Here is a 12,158-nt window from a genome sequence, read left to right as displayed (position 1 = left end):
TCTATGCTATAATGAAAGTAATCTGAATAGTCGATGTTTGGGCGAACTTCCGGCAGGCAAGTAGGCTTGAGGAAGACATAGTATAAAAAGGGTAGGTACTTATGTGAATACTAGTATTATACACGTAGGCACAAGCCTCAATGAATTACTTCGGTGCCTAGTTAGGTTGACAGAAGAATAACAAAGAATCCAAGTTCAATCAGGTCATCACATATAGACAGTCACACAAGTCGAAGGAACGAAATGTTTTGAACTTCTTCACGTTTATTCGTAAATGAGGCTACTACTGAGAACAGGTCCCGAAGTAACTGATGATCTACTTAACGTACATGCCCTGGGGGAATCCATGAATCATTCCTCCAAACCACTCTTTCTTTATTATAGACGCCCACCGTATATAATTACCGTCATGCAAGAAGTGGATGGGAGGCCAAACAAAAAGGAAAAAGACATAACACATGAAAGGGGAATCAAAAGCGCCATCCAGCTTTTTCGAAAGAGAAAAGGAGAAAACGCTTAGTCAACCTCCTCCATGGCGCTCTCGCCAGCGACGTCGGCGGGGGCAGAGGCATCGGCCTTGGCCTCCTGCTCGGTCTCGACCTCCTCGTCGACGTTCAAGCCGAGGGAGACGAGCTTGTGGATGCGCTCGGCGTACTGGACGGGCTCGTCAATGGTGAAGCCGGAGACGAGGAGAGAGGTCTCGAAGAGAAGGAGGGTGATGGACTTGACGGTGCGGTCCTCCTCGCCGTCAGCCTCGACCTTGCGCTTGAGCTCCTTGATAATGGGAGACTTGGGGGAGATCTCGAAAGTCTTCTTAGAAGACATGTAGGAGCTCATGGAGGTGTCACGGAGAGCCTGGGCCTTCATGATACGCTCCATGTTGGCAGACCAACCGAACTGGCCAGTACGGATGGCGCAAGGAGAGCCGGTGAGCTTGTGGCTGACGACGACCTTCTCGACGCGCTCGCCGAGAACGTTCTTGAGGCTCTTGGCAAGACCCTCGTACTCATGCTCCTCCTCCTGGCGCTTCTTCTTCTCCTCTTCAGTCTCCTCCAACTCAAAGTCCTTGGTGATGTCGACAAGCTTCTTGCCATCGAACTCCTTGAGCTGGGTCATGGCGTACTCGTCAATGGGGTCAACCAAGAAGAGGACCTCGAAGCCCTTATCCTTGAGAGAGTCGAGGAAAGGAGACTTCTGGACAGCCTTGAGGGACTCGCCAGTGATGTAGTACATCTGCTGCTGGTGCTCGGGCATGCGGGTGACGTAGTCGGTGAGGGAGGTGGTCTCGTCACCAGACTTGGTGGAGTTGAATCGGAGGAGCTTGGCAAGGGCTTGACGGTTCTGGGAGTCCTCGTGGATACCGAGCTTGATGTTCTTGCTGAAGGCAGTGTAGAACTTGTCGAACTGCTCGCGGTCCTCGGCGATCTCGTTGAAGAGCTCGAGGGTCTTCTTGACAATGTTCTTGCGGATGACCTTCATGATCTTGTTCTGCTGGAGAGTCTCACGAGACAAGTTGAGAGGAAGGTCCTCAGAGTCGACAACACCCTTGACGAAGCTGAGCCACTCGGGGATGAGGTCAGTGGCATCATCAGTGATGAAGACACGGCGGACGTAGAGCTTGATGTTGTTCTTGGTCTTCTTGGTCTCGAAGAGATCGAAGGGAGCACGCTTGGGAACGAAGAGGATGGCGCGGAACTCGAGCTGACCCTCAACGGAGAAGTGCTTGACGCCAAGGTGGTCCTCCCAGTCGTTGGAGAGGGACTTGTAGAATGCACCGTACTCCTCGGTGGTGATGTCTGAAGGGTTGCGAGTCCAGATGGGCTTGGTCTTGTTGAGCTCCTCCTCCTCGATCTTGGACTCCTTGACCTTCTTGGTCTTCTTCTCCTTCTTCTCCTCTTCCTCATCATCGACCTCCTCGACCTTGGGCTTCTTCTCGTCGCCCTCCTCGGTGGTCTCCTCGGTAGCATCCTCATCGGGGACCTCGGTCTCGGTCTCCTTGAGGACGTGGAGGTAGATGGGGTAGGAGATGAACTCAGAGTGCTTCTTGACGACCTCCTTGATCTTGCTCTCGTTGAGGTAGTCGAGCTGCTCATCCTTGAGGTGGAGGATGATGGAGGTACCGCGGCCGATTGGCTCGCCAGCATCCTCGGAGATCTTGAAGGTGCCACCGGCACTTGACTCCCAGACGTACTGCTCGTCATCGTTGTTCTTGGAGACGACGGTGACGCGGTCGGCAACGAGGTATGCGGAGTAGAAACCGACACCGAACTGACCGATCATAGAGATATCAGCGCCAGCGGTGAGGGCCTCCATGAACTGCTTGGTACCGGAACGGGCGATCGTACCGAGGTTGTTGATGAGATCCTGCAGGAAATGTTAGTATTATGGTCATGACGGTAAAAATTGGGAGAGAGGGGTAAACATACAGCCTTGGTCATACCAATACCGGTATCGCGGATGGTGAGGGTCTTAGCCTCCTTGTTGGGGATGATGTCGATGCGGAGGTCCTTTCCGCTGTCGAGCTTGCTGGGGTCTGAGAGAGCCTCATATCGGATCTTGTCAAGAGCATCGGAGGCGTTGGAGATCAGCTCTCGGAGGAAGATCTCTTTGTTGGAGTAGACGGTGTTGATGATGAGACCGAGAAGCTGAGAGATCTCGGCCTGAAACTCGAAGGTCTCGGAAGCCATGGTTGTGTATGTGAAGGGAAGAAAGGGTGTTTAGACGGACTGTAGGGCGGAATGTTAGCGTTCGTGCGTTTTGCCGTGGGTGAAGCGAGGCTCGATGGACAAAGAGCGTATGAAAGTAAAGCAGGACGAAGAAGGGTGTAAGAAGGCAATGAGGCGAGTGAAGAAAAGTCTTTGAAGAGATTGAGGGGCAATTTTCAGCAGACTTTTGAAGACAGGCACCGGTCTTCTAGCGTTGCCTCCTACTGATTGCGGGCGCGGTAGGCTGTGGCGGGGAAGGGAAGGTAGGTAGGTAGGACTTACAAATGGGAAAGAAGAGAAGTAGAAAAGCTCAAGCAAAAGGGTATCTGTAAAGCTGATGGAGCTTGTGGAAGACGAAGAGGCGTCTGTTTTTATGTGTGTTGGAGAACAATTGAGAATGAGGCGGGAGGAAGAGGAGAATGAGAGGGAGGCAGAAGAATTTGTAGTTTGAGTGCTGATATACGTTTGGTACTAGTGAGAGTCGCTGCGGAAGCTCCAGAATCTTCTACAAGTCTCCAGAGAGAATCGCGGCGAAAGAAGGCTAGTCTCTCATTGGCTGTTGCTGGTTGGTTCATCCCTCTCACCGCCCTCACTGCGCCCTACCCTTTCCGGGATTAGCGGCCCATGGTTTCTGCAAAGGGCCATTCATCCCACTTCATTCACTCTCACCCTCACTCCCATCGTGGCCATCCCATCCCATCAGACTCCGCCCTTCTTCTGCTTCCCCAGCAACGCAATGGAGTATCCACCTGTCATAGCAACCTGAGGCAAAATTTGCCCATCTTACATACACAGTACTTACTACCGGAGTCTGCCTGCAGCATCACCGGCGAACATCACTCTACCGCCTTGTAGTCTCCTTCAGCCTCATAGCCTGCTCATCGCTGTTGCCTCCTTGATCATCGTCCAATCGCTAGGCTGTGCCTCACGGACATCATATAGTGCCTTTCGATCCAATTCATCAGGATTTCAGCTTTAACATGTGCCGACTTCTTTAGTGTCATCAGCAGTTCTTTACGACGACAGCCTCTTCTTTGTTGACAGAGAGCTTCATTGACCCACCGCAAACAAATGCTACTGCTCAACCCCTCCCCCTCCAAAGCGACCCCACCTTCCAGAGTACGAACGAGCACGAGTCGAGCACGAGTCGAGCACGAACCGCATTGAGCCCCCTCCTCTTCGCCGCTACTGGTATCAAGCCGAATGAATAAAATGAATACACAAACTTTTACAACGGAGATAGACTATACCAAGTGACAACAAGCATGTCTATGCTGCCTACTCGTCAATTTGAACAAAGAGGACTGCACGTATGGCGGCTTGTGGCCACTGCCATCCCATTGTCTTACCGCTTGGACCCTTGATTTTTTGTCTGGGATCGTGCTCCGTGCTGCTACGGAAACGCCTAGAATACACCTGTGTTTTTGGTGTACTTAATGAATACCTCACGTTGACTATGCATCTAGTGGTAGCCTCGTGAAGCATAGAAGCATTCGGATGAATCTGCGGCCTTCCGTCATATAAACCGTATCACCGAACAATCTCCGCAAGACGTTCCAGCATGCATGTCTACAATAAGCAAGAGATGTCAAGGCGATGACTAGGCGATCTAGAATACATGCTTGCGATCTCCGGCAAGTGATCTTGAGTGGGTGTCCAGGCTGAGGGTTTCCCTCTGGGGCTCCGTTCTACCGGATATTAACCTTGATTTGATTGAACCGCCCAAATTCTGCTCCCATCTCTGATGAATGTCAAAGTTGGATTAGACTGGCTACAGCTCATTTTAGCAATATCCACGAGGCTTCTGATTGCCGGCGTCTGAGACAAATGCATGCGTGCTGATTCTGGGGTGTAGGACAACGTCCCAGAATGTATTGCCGACATACGACATGCTACTTCGGGATATGAAAACACCATATATCGCGGCCAAAAATGGAATCAATAATGGGCACATAAAAATATAATATTGCTTTATAGCCCACCACATGTCCTGATTTTCAACGTCGAAACCTGCTCAACGTAACCCGCCTCTCGCCATGAAGTTTCTCGCCCTCGCCTCTGCGCTTGCAGTTCAGCAAGTCGCAGGTCACGCCATCTTCCAGCAGCTATGGGTCGACGGCGTAGATAAAAGTAATACATGCATCCGAATGCCGTCGTCTAACACCCCGGTGAGCAACGTAGGATCCAACGACGTCCGATGCAATGCTGGTGGTTCCCGAGGTGTTGCTGGTAAATGTGCAGTCCCTGCTGGAGGCACAGTGACTGTAGAAATGCACCAGGTGAGCCTGTTCCTTGCCATCCCATAAGCATCGTAACTTACATTTTGTGTCACAGCAACCCGGAGATCGAAACTGCAAGAACGAAGCAATCGGTGGCTCACATTACGGTCCTGTTCTTGTTTATATGACCAAGGTTGCGGATGCGTCGACCGCAGACGGTTCAACAGGTTGGTAAGTGGAAGCGGAACAAGCCCACAGGAAGCATATCATCTAGCCTATGTCACTTCAAGTGGAGAACTAAGTCCCTGGCAGGTTCAAGGTCTACGAGAACGGATGGGCGGCCGCGAACAAGGGCGCCGCCGACAACGACTACTGGGGCGTCAAGGACATGAACAATTGCTGTGGAAAGGTGGACGTCAAGATCCCATCAGATCTAGCAGCTGGCGACTACCTCTTGCGCGCCGAGGTCATCGCCCTTCATACCGCTGGCCAGCAGGGTGGAGCTCAACTGTACATGAGCTGCTGTAAGTTGGAATAATTTGCCTTTGTCGGCATTGTAGCACTGAGACTAAAAGCAACCAACAGATCAGCTCACAGTATCCGGTTCGGGCACTGCCACGCCTGCGACTGTGAAATTTCCGGGTGCATACAAGGCCGGGGATTCTGGCATCAAAATCAACATCCATACCGCCATAAGCAATTATGTCGTTCCCGGGCCGCCTGTCGTTGCTGGAGGCACTACAAAGGTTCCAAATCAGGGTGCTTCCTGTGCAAAGAAGAATGTTCTACGCGGGACCAATGACATCTTCGCACTATAGACAACATCCACCACTACTCAATGGAGGGACTACATTGTGGCTAAGGAGCATTCAACCGTAGCAACCAGATAGCAAAACACCTTAACTCAGTGGATTGATCAATTATGGGGGAATCTCAAACTTTGATTTTATCTAAATTGCCAGAACAATGGTCTAAATATACAACCGCACGAACTCTCCCAAAGCCATGATGGCCATAGCCTGACCATACGGCATGCTCGTGATAGGGATGTCCTTATAATGCTTCAAATCGTGACCCATGGCCGTTCCGAAACTGACATCCTGCAACTCTCCCTCCTCGTTGATCTTACCCAACACCGCCTTGATAGCCCTAACAGCAGGCTCCAAGAACTCCTCACCCACATACCTCTTCCTAACCGCCTTCAACATACCATACGCGAAGCCCGCCGTCGCGGACGCCTCCTCATAACTCCCCTCCTCCAACGGCACATCAATCAGCGTCCTCCACAGTCCATTCTCCTGCTGATGCTTCTTCAACGCCCTACACTGCGCATCCAACAGCCCCAGCAAGAACTGCCTCAGCGGATCCCCCTCCTTCAACTCCAACAACTCCACGAAATCGGGAATCACAATCGTGAGCCACGAGTTCCCCCTCGCCCACCTCGCCTTCGCGAAATTATGTCCCAGTCCCTCCTCCTCTTCACCCGCAAACTTCCACCCATGGAAGAACAACCCCGTCGTCGGATCAAACAAGTACTGACAATGCAGCAAGAACTGCCTCTTCGCCTCCTCCACATACTCAGGCCTGTTCAGCGTGAGCCCGATCTTCGCGAGCGGCAGCGCCGACATCATCAGCGTGTCGTCCCAGAGCTCGTTCTTGTTGAACGAATTGTACGTCTCGTGCTGGAAGCCGCCGTACCGGGTGCGGGGGAGCCCGTGCATCACCCACTCGGCCCACGTGTCGAGCCAGGGGACGTACGTCTTGTCGCCCGTATCCTCATACAGATACGCGAGGGTGAGGAAGGGCGACATGGTGTTGATGTTTTTGGTGGTGCCTTTGCCGAGCTGTTTGGCGAACCACTCGAGCATGATGGTCTTGGTGGAGGCGTCGCCGGTCAGCGTGTAGTAGTGGTACAGCCCGTAGAGACCGATGCCGTGGGTCCATTCCCAGCCGTCCCAGCCTTTCGTGTCGATTATGCGGCCGTCGTCGAGCTTGAGGAGGAACTCGCCGGTGGTGTCGTGGATGTTGATGAGGTTGTGGGTGAGGAGTTTGATGGCATTGTGGATTTGCTCGGATTTCAGACCGTGGGTTGTGAGTGTTGACATTGTGGTGGTTTCTCCTTGGGAGAGTGTGAAAGAGTTGGGTTGTGTGATGTAGGTGGAGGCTTTGGCTCTCAAGGGGTTGGTTTTGTGCAATTGAGAAATCGTGGAGAGAGAAGAAGAAAGTGAGGAGGGAGAATGAGATTGAAAAATGTGGGAGCTCCGCAATTCAAAACAATTTACCCTTTCTCCGTCTTTTTGAACTCGTCGTCGCCCGCGGGGTTGTTAGCTAAACTACCTGAGCTATGAGTTAAGACGGTGGGTGGTCTTGGTGGGGCACCTCGTGCGCAATCATCCCGAGCTCAATTGAACAACATCATCTTCTCTCACGAAGCTATTTTAAAGCACAATGCTGACTATACAATCCATAAGGCACCTAGGTCCGTGGCGGGCAAGGCATTAATTCGCTGTTGCGTTTGCCAGATAGGCAATGCTGCCGAGAGCTACTCTCTTCAGCCATGGATCCATCGAGTTGCATCAGAGGGAATGCAGTACACCACGCTGTTCCAACATCGGACTGTCCTCTCCACGCCTTTCTGCAAAAGCCGGCATCACGGAATATCACATTTTGGCGCGTGTCGGCTCGCTATTGCATTATACCGCCGTGTCTCTTCCTATGTCTTACTGTGCAATCAATTGGATTGAATAGGCCCGCAACGGCGTCTTGGGACATCGATGGCTTCGGCGGCTTTTGCCCCGACGCGGAGCTCAGGCTACGTGCGGTCTCCGCCTTTTTTGTCTGGGGGCGTGACCATCTTCTTATGGAGGGAACAAATAACACGTCTCACTGAGTAATTATACGTTTTGCTTTGTGGCTGCTCGTCGGCGTAATTCGCATCTCTTTGGTCGGTCGGATGAATGGTGAAAAGATGGTGGTGCTCACAGTAGGGCCTCGGCTCGGTGGAATTGGTCTCGAAGCTAGGATAGACGTGGGGAATCGTGGGTTTCTGGGGTAATTATACTTTTGGTACGGGGTTGTCTCTCTGCCTTTAACATGCCGCGACTTTTGTCTCTTCAAAGTCTTCAAACCCAACTGACATTGTGCACCTTTTCGCCATGTTCCAGTGGTTTTTCTCTCATGAATATGTGCGGTAGTTGCCACTTGCGAGCTCATTATCAATATATCTTCTTCGGACCAGCTGCATGTGCATTTTCTGTACTCAAGACGTCCATTGCCATTGTCCAAATAATTTTCAGTCACCACGTCAACGACGACGACAAAGCTGTTGCATCAGAAACCTGTGTACAATTCTTCAAATGATTGAGAGAGCAACAATTTCAAAAGTAAACGAATACGCGGCACATCCTGTCTTTGCAATAGCGAGATATACATGCACGCTCCCAACAAATCTAAAACACTGACATAGCTGAAGCAAAAATTATAGAGTGCTTTTGGGGTATCGAAATCACCGCTCAAGAGCCGGACATAACCAATACATCAAGGTACGCCGCTGCGTTCTCTTCAAACCCATGCTGCCAAAACAATCCAAACAGCCTCGCAATCTCCATACACCGGCGATCCACCTCCGACACCTACCCAACCTCCCCATAGAACGCATCCCAGAACCGTTCCCTGAGGCGAATATGGTCGTGATGGAGGTGCCATGTGCTCCACGTTTGGACGCCCAGTACGACCTCAAGACTAGCGAGCGAGACGCCGAATGGAGCGATAATGGCATCTTGCCAATCGACAATGCCCGTGATCCCGCCTGTGTGCTCGTCTACATGGATGTTGTTTTCCAACAGGTCGTCGTGCTGAACGACCATGGGGTACTCGTGGCGGAAGAGGAGGGGAAGCGCACCACGGATCTCGTCTATCTTTGGGAGAAATCGCTGCGGTGTGGTCTGTGAAATCGTATCGAGCGTCTGGTTATATTCGTCGAGCAAGTTTGGGGGTGCTTCAATTACTGTTACTGGCTGGTTGTTCCACGCTGATGCAAAGAACCTAGTTTTTCAGTCATGTCTAGTTAGCGAATATCGCCTCCAAGAAAACATTGTCTACAGGAGGGATGCCATACCTTCAAAATCCTCTACAGTCCGCTGCAGAAGGATCTCCATCCCAGGCGCGAGAAACCGACGCCGGACTCGACAGAAAGCCTGTCCGCGGACGAGATCCCATTCATACACATGGGCGGGGCCAAACATGCCGTGCTCTACGAAGCCAGGGACAAACCCTCCATATGATTGTCTTGCCAGCTCTAAGACCTTTGGTCTCAGCTTGTAGGTTCGATAAACGACCTTGGGTACACGATCAGCTTCCAGAGTATAGCTCGTCGCACCCTGCACCGGTGTTGATGAGACGGGGCTATCTAATAGCATGGATGCAATGCTGTCGCAGTCATCTTTGGTGATGGCTTCATGCTTTTGAAAGAAATTCCTTATCTGGGCGGTAGAAAGCCTGTCGTAGCTCTCAGGCTTTGCTGCGTACTTGGTAATATCCATGATTATTCCTGAATATATCGTCAGAATGGACTATGTCTGCTGAAATACGCACAGTGCCGTTTCTGGATCATGCTCAAGTTGTAGACGTGAAGAAGCAATGTGAAAATTTATTTAATGGGTTGCACTAAAATTGTGTCCCTTGAATAGTTATTGATACTGGTGCGCAACACGTGTATCGGGGTAATACCTCACGTAGTTCAGTCGTACAACCTGATATCACACTACTAAACTACTGGTAGGTCAGAGACACAATCATACAATGGCACCTACACAGTACATACATATCATCCTGGCCGCCCCCCAAAATTCAGATTGTCCAGCGGTTTGGCTTTGTCTTCTGCAGTTACTGATGATCCAACATGGTGGAGGTCAAAAGTTCAAAGGCACTCGGAGCACATGGTTTCAATGATTACGCAGAGCCTTGGATCAATTGGAGCAACAGACTTCATTGACGTGAGAAGCTTCTACTGTAATGAGCGTTTGATTGAGTTGCATTCGACACGACAGGCAGTGGGTGTCCACTGTTGGTACCCAAAGAAATGCATCAACCATGTTGATGCCAGGTCTTGTTGACCTAGGTGTGTTATTGCGACTCAAAAGCTCGTCGGTACTTGGTTTCTGGGAGAGGCCATCGAGTCAGGCTGTGTCCTGTGGAACCTAAACATCATTGGACGAAAGGACGGGCGTCTATATTTGTAGCTTCGGGAACGGCCGCAGATCCCTGCAGGTTGACCCCCGCTTTGCGTCGACATCTTCAGGCAGCTCCACCATGCCTTATCAATAAACCGTTCAATGCTGTTTATCGAAGAAGACCTGCCTCAATTTGTGCTTTCTATTCCTTCATCCAGCCATGAGTGACCTCGAATCTATGTTAGAGCAATTGGATCTTATCGGCAAACATATGTGGGACATCTCTCTTGACAAGTCCTCGTTCAGTAGCCTGAAAACGAAGATATCGGACTTGGAAGCGCAGATTGCTGTGCATGATGCACTCCAAAATACTGTGAGGCAACTACAGGAATCCGGTACCTCTACTTTGACAAAACCCCAGAGTAGAGTATCAAAATTCCTCGAAACTCTCTACGGAAACAACGCAAGTGCCACAGACGAGTCCAGATGGAACTCATTGCGCTGCTTGGACTGTGAAACGTTTCTGTTCATTGCCGTATCTTACACTCCCATGGATATCACGAAAATGCCCCGTATTGGGTTCCAGTATCTCATCGAAAGCGCTCCGAAGTATCTTAGTAAAAAGCTGCTCCCTCCTAGATGGATGTTTAGTAGGGAGCTCCAGCTGGGAGTGGCAGATAAAGCGGACCTGGCAGGCATAGCGCAGTTTAAGAGACGTCGGTACCAAACCTCCCTGGAATGCCAACTCAGCTCACTCATTTAACAAGGATATCATGAACTAGAATTTGACATGAATAATACTCTGGATGATGAGGAGCGACGCAAGCGTCCCCGAGCAGGTTCGTCGAGAGTTCAGAATTGCCTTCTATCCATCTCATTTCATACACAGAAGGACAAAGTAACGATAAAGATGGTCCGCCTCGGAAACTATTGCTGCCTCGCTACTACAAGTAGCGCCGAGATAGTCCCGTGAGTATTGCTGCGCAATGTCCTGCATTCACAAGCAGGACACTAAGCCTCGAAACTTGCCATATGTCCTGGACACTGAGGCTATTGTTTGCGCAGGACAAGGGATGGCCTGGCGCACAAGGGGAGCGACTTGATCGCAAGTGTAACGGTTGGCCTGGGTGGCTTGAAAGATTGGGTGAACAGTGCGATGAATTCGATAAAGAGCCATAAGGGCGTCCTCCTGGTTCTAATAGTAACTTTATCGTAAAGTTCTTCTTGTAGAGTTACCCAGTACTACGGGTATCAATAGTGGAGTACCATGGGATACTGCCAATATTCCAGGATGCTGTTGTCATGTGCCGGGAGTCGATGCCAATAGTGAGTCAACAGTCGAACCAGTACCCAATATGTCCAGTGGGTTTTAAATGTACTTAGAATTCACTGTGGACGACTGTAGACCAGAACTTTTCCCTCGCGGCTATGCCAAATTAAAAATGACCCCAGGCCACTTCCCCAGCTGCATCTCCAGTAGCACCCTACGACGATATATGTATGTTTGACCTCTTTACCTATATGTACTAGGAACAGCCTGGATATTTTATACCATCTTTATTAACATGCTATGCAGGAATTTTTCCAGTCGCCGCTATAAATATGCCTCCTTCTGCCGACTCAAATCTACCACTACTATCCTTAGTAGAAACTTGAGCTTCCAGCAGCGTAAGGTCCGGATGATCATCCTCTCCGATACTCACGGCGACGACCTAAAGCATGTATCCCTCCCTAGCGCTGATGTGGCCCTTCATTGCGGCGACCTCACCAACGACTCACGACCCGCGGAGCTCGAGAGAACCCTAGCGATGCTGCGTGCCATCAACGTGCCTCTGAAGCTGGTCATACCCGGGAACCACGACTTCAGCCTCGAGTCGGGCTACTGGAGGCGCCAACAGCGACAAGACAGGAGTAGTGCGCCTACACAGACAAGCAAGGCGGAGGACGACGCCGACTCCAAGGCCTTGTGGGAGCTCCTCCGCCTCGCCCAGCATGATAGGATCTTCTTCCTTCCGCAAGGAACGCACACCTTCATCCTCTTCATCCTCCCCCCCCCCCCCCCC

General features: G+C 51.0%; 6 protein-coding genes across 6 annotated transcripts in view; 3 read left to right on the top strand and 3 right to left on the bottom strand.

The window, feature by feature from the left end:
- Positions 1-278: 278 nt before the first annotated feature.
- On the bottom strand, positions 279-3,101 carry BU24DRAFT_362681 (HSP90-domain-containing protein). The gene is made up of 2 exons (XM_033524187.1): positions 2,427-3,101; positions 279-2,364 (listed from the first exon to the last, which is right to left on the bottom strand). The coding sequence occupies exons 1-2, from the start codon at positions 2,685-2,687 to the stop codon at positions 517-519; spliced, it is 2,109 nt and encodes a 702-aa protein (XP_033390173.1). The 5' UTR covers positions 2,688-3,101; the 3' UTR covers positions 279-516.
- Positions 3,102-4,466: 1,365 nt separating this feature from the next.
- On the top strand, positions 4,467-5,819 carry BU24DRAFT_30280 (lytic polysaccharide monooxygenase). Its single transcript, XM_033522826.1, has 4 exons — positions 4,467-4,984; positions 5,040-5,155; positions 5,237-5,448; positions 5,510-5,819. The coding sequence occupies exons 1-4, from the start codon at positions 4,742-4,744 to the stop codon at positions 5,740-5,742; spliced, it is 804 nt and encodes a 267-aa protein (XP_033390172.1). The 5' UTR covers positions 4,467-4,741; the 3' UTR covers positions 5,743-5,819.
- A 76-nt stretch (positions 5,820-5,895) lies between these two features.
- Positions 5,896-7,290, bottom strand: BU24DRAFT_384103 (glycoside hydrolase family 105 protein; the record flags this gene model as incomplete). Its single annotated transcript, XM_033524828.1, has 1 exon — positions 5,896-7,290. The coding sequence occupies exon 1, from the start codon at positions 7,027-7,029 to the stop codon at positions 5,896-5,898; it is 1,134 nt and encodes a 377-aa protein (XP_033390171.1). The 5' UTR covers positions 7,030-7,290.
- Positions 7,291-8,556: 1,266 nt separating this feature from the next.
- On the bottom strand, positions 8,557-9,465 carry BU24DRAFT_457759 (uncharacterized protein; the record flags this gene model as incomplete). Its single annotated transcript, XM_033531568.1, has 2 exons — positions 8,557-8,954; positions 9,042-9,465. The coding sequence occupies 2 exons, from the start codon at positions 9,463-9,465 to the stop codon at positions 8,557-8,559; spliced, it is 822 nt and encodes a 273-aa protein (XP_033390170.1).
- A 768-nt stretch (positions 9,466-10,233) lies between these two features.
- BU24DRAFT_488168 (uncharacterized protein) lies at positions 10,234-11,406 on the top strand. The gene is made up of 3 exons (XM_033533525.1): positions 10,234-10,811; positions 10,863-10,934; positions 10,985-11,406. The coding sequence occupies exons 1-3, from the start codon at positions 10,316-10,318 to the stop codon at positions 11,047-11,049; spliced, it is 633 nt and encodes a 210-aa protein (XP_033390169.1). The 5' UTR covers positions 10,234-10,315; the 3' UTR covers positions 11,050-11,406.
- Positions 11,407-11,537: 131 nt separating this feature from the next.
- BU24DRAFT_488167 (uncharacterized protein) overlaps positions 11,538-12,158 on the top strand; it is a gene marked incomplete at its 5' end in the record, with an annotated part of 1,450 nt that continues 829 nt past the window's right edge. Inside the window, 2 exons of the mRNA XM_033533524.1 lie at positions 11,538-11,593; positions 11,672-12,061. Of these exons, the coding sequence (XP_033390168.1) occupies positions 11,538-11,593; positions 11,672-12,061 (446 nt within the window). The remainder of the gene's footprint in view (positions 11,594-11,671; positions 12,062-12,158) is intronic.

This window comes from Aaosphaeria arxii (genome assembly GCF_010015735.1).
Source record: "Aaosphaeria arxii CBS 175.79 unplaced genomic scaffold BU24scaffold_1, whole genome shotgun sequence".
Taxonomy (NCBI): Eukaryota; Fungi; Ascomycota; class Dothideomycetes; order Pleosporales; genus Aaosphaeria; species Aaosphaeria arxii.
The sequence above is the reverse complement of the archived record's forward strand: the minus strand, read 5'-3'. Positions and strand labels throughout refer to the sequence as shown.